Genomic DNA, 15,049 nt, shown 5'->3' on the forward strand with positions numbered 1-15,049 from the left:
ATTGCTCCTTTTCTATTTCCAGAGGGAGAGGCTTTCATATCAGATTGACAGCAGGGGACAGATACAAGAAGTTCTTGTTGTCACTGAAAGCCACAGCCTGGATGTACTGCCCGAGTACCAGTTACATGAACAGTACATTGCATTAATTTAAGGTCTTCCTTCCTTTTGTCTCCCCCACTGGTCTTCAAATAAAGACATAAGGTTCATTTCATGTTGTCCATGACATTGTCTTGAATGGGGAGAAAGGTGTCCCAATGCATTAATTTATCTCATAATTTGTCAATAAGGGTCTGAATCAATGTCCTGTTGGGCTAGTAGTGGGAGGAGGAAGCTGAACTACAGTGAGAGGCAGTAAAGCTACTACCTAAAAATCCAAGAAATCTACTTTTCAGCAAGATAAAAAACTGGTTTCCTCCCTAGTACTACACAGCTGTGTAATTCTCCAGTACAGTGTTACTCTCTCAACATAACAACTGTGAATTACCACAGAGAAGAGCTCACAGATTTGCATGACTGAAGGTCACTTAAGCCTATCAAAATTCTGGTCTGGAGATTAATAGTTTCTAGAAACAGCAGAGATGCCAAGCCCTGTCATGCATATATCAGTGCTAAACAGACGTACCCTGACAGCAGTATCTTTGCCCATTAACACTGGGAGAGCAACTGACTGGATCTCATAAGAATTAGAGTGCACTTGTGACACGTTGGCATAGGCTGCACTTGAGACTGGATGTGGCACTTAGTGCCATGGCCTAGGAACAATGGTAGGGTTGGACTCAATGATTCTTGAGGTCTCTTCCAACCCGGTTGATTCTATGATTCTATACAATTTAAAACACAGGAAGATAGGCTACATGCTTTAAAGATCTTTTAAACAAAGGGGGAAAAGTGACAATTGAAAGAAAGTGCTGAGGAATAGGGTTAAGAAACAAACTAGTCATGGTACATCTTGATGATTTGAGATTAAATTATTGACAGATCTCATCAGATCTACTGACAGAATGCTTCTTCTCTGTAAGAACAAAGCTGAGAGAGGCTATTTTATACGCCAAGCCCTCAAATGAGTTAATAATTTTAGTTTGTCTTTGAACTGACAAGTAAAGTTGTAAAGGAATACCATACTAACAACACCTCACCAGTAAGTCTTCCTTCTGCACTGAGGCATAGACAAGAGCTCTAAAAAATCAGGACCTACATATTGGACAAATTGTAAGGACCATGTGAATTAGCACTAATGTCTGTCTGTACTTACTTCTCACTTGAAGATGCATATTATGACTTTGTCAGGATGGCTAGGAAAGCAGCCAGTGTATCTCAGGTAGCTAAAATGAGGCATCTCAAACCACATTTAACCATCAAAGTAAGACCAGTTTCTCTGACTGCTCTGAACAAAACCATGACAAACTGCAAAATCAGAATGAAATCAGATGAATTTAGAAGATTAAATTCTTAACTGAATCTCAGTCTATCTATCTTGCTTTGACACACCAAGTAGGAAAACTCTGAACTTGGCTGATAAAAAATAGCTACTCTACACACCACTTAACAATACAGACCACGTTAACAATACAGACAGTGAATATACCATCCCACCAATTTAATTTTTCGCTCAATTTCAGAACAAAGTGAAGCGTCATTTTTGTACTCAGAACAAATGTGAAGTGCTTTTGTGAGATATAGTTCTGAAAACCAGAACAGCACTTTAATAGACTAATGTTTGTGAATGCCTTTTCCACATCATTAGCAACATGTTGCAATCAGAGTGCAAGAATGATGCACCAGACTAATTATATTAAACACATTTCCAGATTTATTCTCCATGACCTTTAATGTATGTATTGTGTTTAACTAGCTGGACTAAAATACTAGTGAATTAGATGAAGATGTATGAAAAAGCAAGTGTTATGCTGGGTACCTATTTCAGATAAAAGCATGCTGTCTTTCAATAATGTGAGCTATTTCGGTTACCTATTCATCATTTGGTCTCATTTGTGGTAGTTCCATGGCTATATTGTTCATTCCATGATCCTGATTCCAATTAAATCTGTTTGTCAGAAGATGTGAACCAGCAGTCAACATGCAAAACACTGACAAAAACGGTACCTTGGAGGGAATTTTTCAGAAACACTTGGAGTCCACAGAACTATAAATGTGAAAGTATATCTAGCATCTACAAACTGCAATTAGATTAGCTTTCCTTTCTTCTCTGGCCTATCAGTTCTGATTAATTAAGTTTTCCTATCTCTAAAATAGGCATAAATTTATTCTGGCACAAGTAAGGTCCAATACAGAAAGCATATGGAAACTAATCGTAGTGATTTCAGCCCAGCTGGGACTTCTGAGTTTAGCAACTGGCCTCTTCCAAGTGCAGGTCAAAAGCACTGCTACAGTATGCAACATCTTCTGCATGGTTCAATATGCTAAAGACATAATTCCATCTGGCTTGAACTGCTCAAAGGCAGGTCAGGTCTTTCACCACCATAGTTCAACGGACCATCCAGGCCCTCAGCAAAGATAAGCAGGATCTCTTCACTGTGAACTTGAGCAGGGTCTTGGTAATTCCCTTTCACAAATGCATGTCTTGCAAGGAAAACTTAAAACAAATCTTTTATTACTGCTCTCTGAGGCACTGGCATTCTACTAAACTATAAAATCTAAAGAGAGAGTATGCAAATTGCCTGTTAAAAATGTGAAGTTTCCATCACTGGAAGTCTTTAAGAAAATAACGTGAAAAATGTCAAAAAAGGAATATAATTTGTAAAGGGATGAAAAAGAAAACTTCTTGAAGTCTCTTCTAGTTGCATTTTTATATGATTCAATGGCTTAGGACATACAAACCCACTACTGAATGTGTGGTTTCCACAAGTCTAATGTAGTTTTCACAAGCCACAAAGTCCTGCTTTTGTTTCCAAAAATGCTAAGTGAAAAAAAGCTATCAGGCTTCAGGGGGATACGGTATATAAAACCTCAGTTTGATGACATAAACCACAATTGTAAATACATCCCCTACAAGCAAAATACTCACTTTATTGATAAGAAATTCACTAAAACCAATTATAAGACTGTGGATGTTACAGCATTTACAGAACACACCTTCAAATATCACACACATCATCCTGGATACCTGTTGCCAACACGCAGAATATGCAGAGACCATTACATTTATTCTTAAATAAACAGAATGTTATTGAGCCACGTACTCTGTGTTTGCCTGTTATCTCATTGTACACTGTTATTCAACTTATTGCTGTAAACTTAAACAATTTTTAAAATAACATTTTAAAATAATGGAAAAAAGAGAGGAATGAAAAGGTACCAAAAGTAATAAGCACTCAGTTTAATGGATTCACTAAAAAGTGTGGAAACAACTCTAATGTCTACTTGGAAAGCTGTTTCTATAAACTTGCTTCCATGGTCATTAAAAATGTGATAAAATGGAGTACTTGGCCTTGATCCTAAAAGAAAAAAATTACTAAGTGTTTTAACACAACTTTATAAAACAAAACTGTAGAGAAAGAAACATGCAAACATACCCAATACCTTACACATGCCATTAATACAGGTATCTCGGCTGTGCCTCCCTTCAAAGCAAGGAGTACCATCAGTCACTGCATCAAGCATCTTCTCTGAAAAATGGCCATCTATTGGGCGACAGTGGAGCTCACAGGGGTTTGCTGAAGGGAAAACAAAGATACTTGCTCAGGCAATACTTCAGCAGGTCACTGGACTGGAATGCACAGGGAATGACAGTATTACTTTACTGAACCATCTGCTCACTTTCCCTGGCATTTGGCATAACTGGCCTACTTAGAAGAAGTAAACAGAGCCAGATCATATTGCTAAGAGTGACACATGCCTGATAGATACCACCTGTGAACTTCTAGGAAGCAGCTGAAGGCTGGTACCCTTACACCTCCATGCTCCTCGTCACTAGTACATTAAGAGCCAGTTGCTGAGTTAGGCAGTACTGAGGCTGTCAGCTGTGATGGAGAAAGGGAGGGAAAACCAGCAAAGAAAACTGTCAACAGCGAGGGAGTGGGATTGCCCAAGGATATTGACAGGAAATAGTTTTCCATCAGCTGATGACAGCAATTTCAGAGATAATTTACAACTTTTCAGCACTGCTGTCAGTCTTTCTCAGACAGCAGTCAAACAGTCCTGATCTTCTGCACATCAGTGGAGCATCACATCATTGGTGGCACTTAATATATAATGTCAAACATTGGGTTTTTTTCCTGCTTGTCAGCTTATGAAATAGGGATAACACTGGTGAGTCTGAGAGACCCAGGCTGTTCTTGGATAGATGTCCTACAGAAACAACAGGGAAGAAAAAACTGTAGCAAATGCAACCTTTAGTCTCTGAAACAAGATGATCTGGTATGGATCAGAGCCTTAGTCTATTCCATCCGTGGAGTAAGAAGAGCCAAACATGCACTGCCCTGCCTCAGACAGTGGCCTTTGGGAAAGGCAAATTTTGAAACTCAGACATCAGAGAGACAAAGGACACAAATTTGATAAATGCATTGTGTACATGGAAGATGAGTTAGAGCTGAAACGAGGGTCAAGGCAAAGACAGATATAATCCCTGCCTTTGCATCACTCCCTGGAAACTCTCCAGCAGAGCCTGAATTATGTGACTGAATTAAAAATCATCCACTCTCATATTGACAAGGGGCAGTAACAGAGGGCCTGTCTTCTGGGTTTGGTCTGTTCCAAGACCCCAGTCTAGCCCGATGTTAAAGCAATTTGTTCATGCTCAGCAAGATGAAGTGCTTTGCTCAGCAAAGCCGTGGGCCTTAACACCACCAGTCCATAGGGACTTTAAGGCACCATTATTAAGCCATTTTTAAACAATCTCTCCGTGTGCTGCAGAGGTGCCTCTGCTGAGTGACAGTTTCATCCTGTGCTTGACAGAGTCGCTAGAATCCACTCCCTTGATCTCAGAGGGATGCAGGGTAACTCTAAGTCTTCTCGGTCCTGGTAGAAGAATTTCTTTCTTCCATCTCTCCTCCTTTGTTGACCTGATTTGTGTCATACAAAGAAATGTGTTTCAAGAAATCTTGGTAATGAGAGAAATTCAAACTTGTGGTTTGAATTAAATAAAAGTATTTAGTTTCTTTTCATTTCATTGCACCAAAAAGAAACTAAATACTTTCCTACAAAAGAGTTTTTTGGGCTTTTTTGAAAGAGGGAAATTTGCTCTCATTGCTCTTGTTTGTACAGCAGCAACATACACACAACACCACACAGTGCACAAAGGTGACTGTAGCTCCTGTCCTCAAAGTGGATTCAGCTTAAGGACTGAATCCTACACATCCTGAGCTTTAGAACTGTGAATCTCATTGATGTAAACAGACTCTCTGCAGCACTAGGATCCAAAATATATTTTAAAAAAAAACAACAGTAAAAGAAATCCAAAATCTTAGTGAGGACTTTTGCTTTTTTCCTCATCAGTAAAGATAACATGGCACCTTAGCACTGTCAACAATGTTGCACTTGTGGCTTCTCAAACAAAAATGCCTTGGTAAAGGGCAAGAGAGTGACTGAAACCAGAGGACATGCATGGACCAAGGTTATACACCTGGTGGAATTCAATGTGATGTGACTCATGTTCAAGAACATCAGCAGAGATGCAGCTACAAAAGATTCTCAGGCAAGAACGTGATGTGTGCAATCCTTACAAGCAGCAAACCCCTCTGTGAAAAATACCAGCCATAATATCCATCACTTGTTTTGATAAGACCTGTCATGATAAATGATAAAGGTAATTTTACTTCTATCTGCAGCAATCGTTTTACAGCCATGTGGGTAATTTGATCACTTTAGTGCTTAAAATTTTGTGTCACCTTGCCTACCTTCTCAATACAGCATTTTTTAAACTCAAAGCACACTACCCTTTTGGCAAGCAGAATCCCAGAAGTCCAGGTACTCTGTCACCTGCTCAGAATCGCCCCTGACAGACACACACTTTACAGAAAGTCATTTCAGCTTCCACATTGTCTGTAATGAAACATGTAGAGCAGCAGTTTGGTATCTCTACTTCCTCCCTACTTGTTTGTTGACATAACAAGTAATTTCATCTCAGACATCACCTAGCGAGAAGAAGCAGAGAGTGCTAACCCCTGACATATTCCTGTTGTAACTATGATGCATAAGTACACAACTCAGAATCAGATTGTAGAGAAAGAGAAATCTCAAAATGAAAAGTAAAAATAAATAACACACAAAGTTTCAGACTTGCAAAGGTTTTCTAGGCATGAAAGATTTCCTGGTTTTCTTAGTTGGAGTAAATGATCTAAACTTAGATCCTACTCACAAATGTTTTTTTCTTCCTATACATTTTTTACTGAGCCTCACTAGAAATGAGAGGGTTTTTCTCCCTCCACACAAACTCAGACCTACCTGATATTTATTTGATTTTTGCCTTCAGAAAGGCTGGTTAGGACAGCAGCCTGGAGATTATGCCAGCCCTGTATTTGCCATTCATTTTCTGAAATTATTTACTTAGCTATCATTATTATTTATTACGGCTGAGCTCAGGGATCTTGTCTCTATTATGTTAGGACTACAAATAAGCTGTATCAGAATCAGCCACTGTCCTCCGAAAGTCTAATATTTTAAGCACAGAGCAGATACAGATGTAGAAAGTACTTTCATCTATTTTCAGAAAGCAAACTCACACACAAGGAAAACAAATAAATTTCTGGAAATATAAACAAATACATTTCCTGACTGGCATTAATTAAGACTTTTTTTTTATTTCAGTCCTGAAGATTTAAAAAGACTAAACTGCGATGAATTTAAGCACTAGGGTTGCTCAGAAGGGGCTCATTAAAGCAGTCAGTTCAGCTTCATTTACTTCAGCAAATTTGATTAATTAATGATCAAACTTTAACAAAAAGGCTGTCATCTGTGTAACTTTTAGGCCAAAATATACATAAATTCCTGCAATCCAGCATATGCATGAAATACTAGATCCAATCTGTGAACATTTAGTAATGACCATGGTCGCAAAGTTCCTGTTCAAAAAAAGCACTCTGTATTACTGTTTAACCAGAGCTGATTTCTGCTTGCCCACAAAATTTTACCCATCCTTCCACCCCAAAATAGGATCGAAGCCACTTAGACTGCTCCTGCTTAGATTGTATTTATACCTACGATTACAATATTCATTCCTCAAAACCTTTAGGTAACTGCTCTAACACTTAACCACCCATATGGCAGTGAAGATTTCTTAATGTGTAACCTAAAGTTCTCTCCTACTGTTTTGGCTGTTTCTGCTTTTTATACCTTTCATGGAGAGGAAGAACTGCTGGATCAGTTTCTTGCTTGGGTTTCCTGTACTGCACAAGTGGAGGGGATGGGAAGTTGCAATATGAAGTACAGTGACAGAAAACTTGATATCAAATCCAAGTATGCAAGCAGAAGAGCTACATACAAACTGCATTGGTAAGACTACAGTGTCCTGCTTTGTGAAGTCAGTTAACAGAACTTCTCGGATCTCAAGAGCTTCTTCCAGACCTGAGCAAGACATGGTACAGAGACATGTAGTCTTGGTAGCCTGTATCTCTACTAGTTCAGAGATAAGCATGTTAAATACTAGTTTTCTTGAGTAGCTGGCATTTAACTCACTCCATCTCCTCCTTTCTAGAGCAAAGCTTGCTTTTTCAAATGTTTTTCAAATCATAGAATCACAGAATGGTTTGTGTTGGAAGAGAACTTAAAGATCATCCATGGGCAGGGACACCTTCCACTAGACCACATTGCTTAGAACCCCATCCAATCTGGCCTTGAACACTTCCATGGATGGGGCATCCACAGTTTCTCTGGGAAACCTGTACCATTGCCTCACCACTCTCACATTAAAGATTTTCTTCCATATATCTAGTCTAAACCTGTCCTCTGTCAGTTGAAAGCCATTCTCTCTTGTCCTTGCAAAGTAAAAATTCCCTCTCAGTGACTTTATGACTTCCACGTTGCTCTCCTGTAAACCTCTAGTTTGGCGGAATCCTTCTGCCAGTACCTTGCTCCTAGCTGGGCATAAAATTTTACCTGAGGTGCCACCAATGCTCGGCAGCCTAGAAAAATTGCATCCTGTTTTTTATGTAGTTCCCATATCCTGCACCAAGATTATGCTGCTGATTTGACCAGAGACAAGTTCAATACTCTAATACATACAAGAAACAAAGATGTAGTGGAATTCCAAGCCACAGAGCTCCCATAAGTACCAAGACTTATTTGTAATCAGAAGGTAACTGAGGAAGCAAACCAACAAAGCTAAGTAAAAACCAAAAAAAATTGGACATGTGATCTTTTTCCCCCTCCATATACTACACAAAATTCAGATTCACCAAGTATAAACAGAACAACATGAAGATAACTAGAAAGGAACATATTTCTTCCCAATTTAAATTTCTTAACCTCGTAGCTGACACCCATGAGTTAACATGCAGAAAGGATCCAGCTTAACCTAACTAAGAAGGATGTGATTAATGTGTCTGTCAGCAGAAGATAAGGGTTCAATATTTTCCCCTACTTCACAAGGAAGAAAGGAGGTAGACCTCTTCTCTTCAAACCCTCACCTCAGTGAGAACTCAGAATTGGCTGAGGAAATTCAGACTGAAGAAAATTAGAAAAGACAGTTAACAAACACAGACAAAAAAAGGAAAAAACGCTGAGGCGAAGATACTTTATCACTTTAACCAAGCTTGGAACTCCAAAAGGAAGTTTAATTTTAAAACAGTGGCAGCAGAAACAATATTTCACGCTGTTAGCTCAGCTCCTGTGACTATATCAGAACAGATCTTACTTGATACACATATCACATTTTGGAAGAATTATGAAATTTAAAACACTTTAACAATACAAACCCTATTTGAGAGTATATTAAATGATCCTGGCACAGATTGAGAAAATAAAGGCAGGCAGTAGATTTAACGTAGGACTCATACACGGAAGTTAAGCCCTGAGAAGCTATCAGATTGGTATAAATGGAATTTGTCAAATGCCATGAAATAAATAAATGTGGGGTCAGCCTGACAGTAAGAGAAGTAGATGAGCACCAAAGTCTGACTGAAGTGTTAAAACGGGGGCCTGGGTCATGAGAAAAATTCAGAAAATATCCTGTACAGAGCTGCTGGATGGTTTAGACACCCTTGAACTTTGAAGTCCCCATCATTTTAAGACTCCAGAGATACTCAAGTGCTCCAGCTTGACCACATGGGTTTCTGAGGTCCAGGACAACCCCACAATAAGGACTATACAAGTTTCCCAACAGGCCCAAAGTCATTTAAAACCGAAAATTCTCAGTTGGAACCTTAAACGTACGTAACCTAGGTAACAGCAAGATGTCTACTGCTCTTCTGCCAGGCTGCTTGTTAAATCTGCTTGTTGCATCTCATCATATATTAAATCATAAGCTACTCTACAGAATCTTAGTCCTCTTGTGTAGGTACAATTTACACAACAGAAAAGACTGTTTAGGTATGTGACATTCATTATAACTGCTTTACATAAGCTACAAAATTAAAGCCAGGAGAAAGAATTGTGACCACCCAGATCATTTACTGCTTTTTCAGCAGCATAAAGGAACACAGAATGCCTAAAATATCACAAAATGTCTAACTCAGGAATTCATCTCCTCAACTAGACCCTTCCACACAAAAACTGTATGTGCACTTAGGTTTAGGGAAAACTTGATTATATTTTCTTTTCCCTTTATACTCCATGTGCAGCACAAGAGGATTTAAAATGCCTGATACTAAAACATAGGCTGTACTGGGTTTGTGTGGCAAGTTGTTGGTAGTGGGGTGGGCTACAGCTTTTATGAGAAGCTGCCAGAAGCTTTCCCCATGTCCAATGAAGTCAATGCCAGCCTGCTCCAAGATGGACCTGCTGCTGGCCACAGCAGAGCACATCAGTGACTGGGGCAGCACCTCTGGGATAATAGGTTTAAGAAAGGGAAAAAAACCTCCTGTACAACTACAGCCAGGAGAGAAGAGAGAGAATGTGTAAGAGCAACAGCCCTCCAGGCACCCAGGTCCATGAAGGAGGAGGGAGAGGAGGTGTTCCAGGTGCCAGAGTAGAGATTCCCCTGCAGCCCATGGTGCAGACCATGTGTGGCAAGCTGTGCCCCTGAGCCATGAAGGTACACAGGAGCAGAGATACACCTCCAGCCCATGGAGGACCCCACACTGAAGCAGGTGGATGCCCAAAAAAGGCTGTGACCCCATGGAAAGCTCACTACAGAGCAGGATCCTAGCAGCACCCATGATCCCATGGAGAAAGGAGCCCACACTGGAGCAGGTTTGCTGGCAGGACTTGCCACCCTCTCAGGGACCCATGCTTGAGCAGCCTGTCCTGAAGGACTGCACCTATGGCAGGGACCCATGCTGGAGCTGTTTGTGAAGAAGTGCAGCCCATGGGAAGGACTCCCATTGGAGAAGTTCAAGGAATACTGACTCCCATGGGAGGGACCCCATGCTGGAGCAGGAGAATGGTGTGAGGAGGAAGGAAGCAGCAGAGACAATGTCTGAAGAACTGACCACAGCCATACAATGATGGGATCAGATGGACGAGCATAGGACTTGGCTCTGCTTATGCGTGTTACCAGAAGAGCCTGCTTATCTGTAGAAGCCACAATTATTGTAAGTGAAGAGTTTAGCAGCAAGAAAACACTTCAAATGCTGTAATGGAATGTAAGCATGAAACTACAAACATTAAGGACATCACAGATCATGGGGAAAACATGTAACTCCAGGCTGAAATTCTGGCTGCCGAGAAAATGGGTGAAAACAGTCAGAAAGCTTTTTAAGGCACAGAAGAAAAATATTTCCTTGGTATTTGAAGGATTTTGCAGGGGATGTTCCAGATGTAATTTATCAGGCTCAGCAGTACAGCACTTTAAAGATAAGTATTTTGTCTGTAAAGCTCCAATCAGCTCTATTTGAAATATGGCATGGACAGACCACAGGCCTGCCTTCCATTCTGCAAGAAGCATTTGTTTCATGGTTCCTAATGACCTTTAAAAACAGATTTTGTGCAGCAAACTCCCATGCAGAACTACTAGTTCTGTAGCACCATCCTAGAGAAGACATGAACAGAACCAAGGCTGTACCCTGCAGAGGTACACCCTGAGGAATAGAGGTCTGAAATCCTAATTTCAATGACAGGTGACTATAGAAAATATTTTATGAGTTTGGTTTTGGCTTAAATATTAGGCTGTTATCATTTGTCATGGTTTGTTTTACTGGGAGTCCTTCTGAAAAGATCTTTTTCTATCAACCATATTTTCTTTCATCGGAAGTTTTCCAGGAAGTCTGTTTGCTCTAAGTTCATCTTCAATAGTGAATTTGTTAGATTAAATTGAAAGAGTAGCTAACATGTAGAAAATCAATTCTGAACTGCCAATAACTGAACATGCAATGAATATGCTGAAAAATACTATTGGCAAATGAAACAGGAAGTTTAATCCTGATCTTCACTACCCTAACTGGCTCATTTTTTCATACAAAATATCTTGGTAGCAAGTTTGCTGATGATATGAAACTGGGGGGAGTGGCTGATACACCTGAAGGCTGTGCTGCCATTCACCAGGACCCTGACAAGCTCAAGAGCTGGGCCGAGAGAAAACTAATGAAGTTCACTAAGGGTAAATGTAGAGGACTGCACCTGGGGAGGAATAACCCCAAGTACCAGTACAGGTAAGGGGCTGACATAATAGAGAACAGCTCTGCCAGGAAGGACCTGGGAGTCTTGGTGTATGACAAATTGATCATGAGCCAGCAGTGTGCCCTTTTGGCAAAGAGTATCACTGGTACCCTGAGGTACATTGGGAAGAGCATGGCCAGCAGGTTGAGTGGCCCCAGTGAGACCACATCTGGAGTACTGTGTCCACTTCTGAGCTTCTCAGAAAGACAAGGAACTACTGCAGAGGGTTCGGTGGAAGGCCACAAAAATGATTAGGGTTCTGGAGCATCTCTCTTATGAGGAGAAACTGAAGGAGCTGGACCTCTTTAGTCTAAAGAAGAGGAGACTGCGAGGGGATCTCATTTAATGCACATAACTATCTCAAAGAAAACTGTCAGAAGGATGGTGACATATTCTTTTCCGTGGTGCCCAGTGTCAGGACAAGGAGCAATGGCCATAAACTAAAACACAAGAAGTTCTACCTCAACTTGAGGAAGAGCTTCTTCATACTGAGGGTGGCAGAACACTGGAACAGACTGCCCAGGGAGATCATGGAGTCTCCCTCTCTGGAGGCATTCAAAACCCACCCAGATGTGTATTAAGACCAGCCCCATAGGTGGAGTAAATGAGATTCTAGTTAATAGATCCCTTTGTGGGGATTAGAATGAAATACTACTGAAGTATATATTTGTGTATATGTATATCTGGCAGGTTTATTTTAGAACAATTTGGTTGCAATGGAAAGGAGATATGTTGCTGCTTTGGTTATTATTTATGGGAATATGGCAATATAAAACTATAAAAATAAAGAATATATAAGGGAAAGAAAGGATAAGAGTAGATGGTGGAGAGGAAAGATATCACCACCCATGGATCCAGTGATGAGACTTGATTGTTGGAATTTAGATGTCCATTAGTAGAAGTGATGGTTGCAGTCTTGATCCATTGGGGGTGGGGGAAGCTCACACAACATGAAGACCAATAGGTTAATATACATAGAGGTTCAGGTGGGAACCCCCAGGTACCTTACCTAGTGGGGGGAGTTTTACCCTGTCTGATGCAACACTGTGGATCACATAGAGTCCTCTTATGGAATGCCCCAGAAATGAGTCTGGGGGTGCTTCAGGTGTCTTTGATTGTTTATGATACCTTCTAAGACACAACTGCTGTTTCTCATGCCAGCGTAAGTTCAGTAAGTTATGACTTATCAGAAGGGATGAATACCTACAGGCCTACATGTGAATGTCCTGATTCCTTCCTGGGGTGGCAGTGGGGGAGTTTTTGCACCTGAGAGATTTGTGTAAGAGAGGAAATTGGCATGATAAAAAGCATTATCCCACCTTGCAGGATTTCCTTCTTAGCCTTATCCTTTGACTGGTTCAAAAATCAGCTTGTTGCTCAGCAAACCTCAGTTTGACGCTATCATCCGCCAGTGATGGGTGTATGTCCTCTCAACACCTGGGCTGTTCTTATGCAGACCAGAGGTTTAGTCACCACACCTAAAACTCTCCTCCCCTTCAGCTGGGGAGTGCAAACTTAGCAGCAAATCACCCCCAATGCCTTTGCAAATGGCTGATTGTTTGAGTCACTGACCTTTAACAGTTCAGTCGTTTAACAGTTTAGTCTCCAATGACCAGACACGTTCTAGCATATCCTGCACTATGTGATTCTGCCTGGAAGGGAGGTTGGACTGGACGATCTTCATAGTTCCTTCAAACTCTAGCAATTCTGTGATTCTGCAATTCTACAGAACAATCTACACCTTACATTTATGCAAACACAAAGAAACTGCAGAGTAATAACCATTACTCTTGTATTTAGTAACTAACTATTACAAAGCAAGTTATAAGGCAGAGTCATCGACTCTGTCTTTATGGTACAGGTCAGTATGATAATGAACCTGTTGAGATACTACTTCTTCATTGTGGTGCCATGTACACCTATCATGCTGATCTGAGTTTGGAAGCGGTAAAGCCACACTTGTGCAGTCAAACAAGTCTGCTTATTGGGTGCAGTGATGCCTGCAGGGCCAAACATTCAGCTCTTTGCTATACTACCCTACTTGTTCTGTAGTTGACACTGGAAAAGATGGTTTAGGTCTATCCCAAACAATTAGTACTGACATGACTTCAACAGCTTTTCTTTGTGCACTATCTTTCCAGGCACTGGACTAGTTACAATCACAGTCATTAGCACCAGAGCTCTTGGAAAACATCCATGTGTAGAGAAGAACTATTGCCTTTGTGTACACAAAAAAGGAACACCCTCATACAGAGGCACACCAGATTTTTCTCTCTAATTAATCAAAAGACTTAAAATTCAGAGACTTCTTGTCCTCAAAGAAGTCTCTCATAGGTCTGTAACTTTGACTTTTTATACAAGAGATTAAAAAAAATTTGTAACTTGGTACCTGTGTTATAAACAGGAACCCAGTGGTAGAATTCATTCTGGTAGGGAACTGTATCAAATTCACTGCATTGCATCTGACGAAAGGTTGGCAAGCCTTTGAGACAGGGGCTAATGTTACACATACGATAGCGTTTTCTTTCTCCGGTGCAGTAGTCTCCTCCAAATTGTGGTCTAGAAAAGGAACATTGAGATGGGGACATGAGACACTGGGTAAAATATAGTTTAAAAAGAACAAAGTATTTCAGGTTCCCGTGGCATAACAAGGTGAATCTGAATCCTTGACCAGTTAGAGATACTGTTCACATGTTTAAGTACTCAAACATGCCAGTATGGAGCACAGAAATCTAGACAAATACTGTGTCCCAAAGTTCTTGGCACTACCCAGCTGAGCTCACAACAAATTAACTTATCAAATGGACAGCCTCAAAATCCCATACCTTCCAGAACAACTGACTGTTCTCTCAGAAAAGATAGGGATTTCTGCTGTTAGGCACCCCCCTGGCGATTTCTGAAAACGAGATGTAGAGCTTTCATGAACTCAGATATGTATTAGGTAATTCTGCCTTTCTACCTCTCAACTCATTCGTCTGAAACTTGAACAAACCTGTTAGGTAGAACAAAACATGAAAGGTGAGTCCTCAGGATCAGACTGCTAGAAATTGTTCCCTCCTGGTGTTTGAGGGCATTTATTTATTCATTGCAGTATTAATAAAGCAATATTTCATAGAATCATAGAATTTAGGGGTTGGAATGGACCTTACAGATCATCTAGTCCCAACACCCCCATGGGCAGGGACACCTCTTCACTAGATCAGGTTGCACAAGGCCTCATCCACTCTGGTCTTGAACACCGCCAGGTTCGGGGCAGCTACCACATGCCTGGGCAACCTGTTCCAGCATCTCACCACCTTTACAGGAAAAAATCTCCTTCTAATATCTAACCTAAACTTCC

At 40.6% G+C, this 15,049-nt stretch overlaps 1 protein-coding gene across 1 annotated transcript in view; it reads right to left on the bottom strand.

Moving 5' to 3' along the window:
• The window catches only part of LOC103800680 (A disintegrin and metalloproteinase with thrombospondin motifs 12-like), a gene marked incomplete at its 5' end in the record, with an annotated part of 57,237 nt that extends 42,969 nt beyond the window's left edge, over positions 1-14,268 (bottom strand). The window contains 2 exons of the mRNA XM_009073065.1: positions 3,541-3,674; positions 14,099-14,268. Of these exons, the coding sequence (XP_009071313.1) occupies positions 3,541-3,674; positions 14,099-14,268 (304 nt within the window). The remainder of the gene's footprint in view (positions 1-3,540; positions 3,675-14,098) is intronic.
• Positions 14,269-15,049: the final 781 nt, after the last annotated feature.

This window comes from Acanthisitta chloris, unplaced genomic scaffold (genome assembly GCF_000695815.1).
Source record: "Acanthisitta chloris isolate BGI_N310 unplaced genomic scaffold, ASM69581v1 scaffold9324, whole genome shotgun sequence".
Lineage (NCBI taxonomy): Eukaryota > Metazoa > Chordata > Aves > Passeriformes > Acanthisittidae > Acanthisitta > Acanthisitta chloris.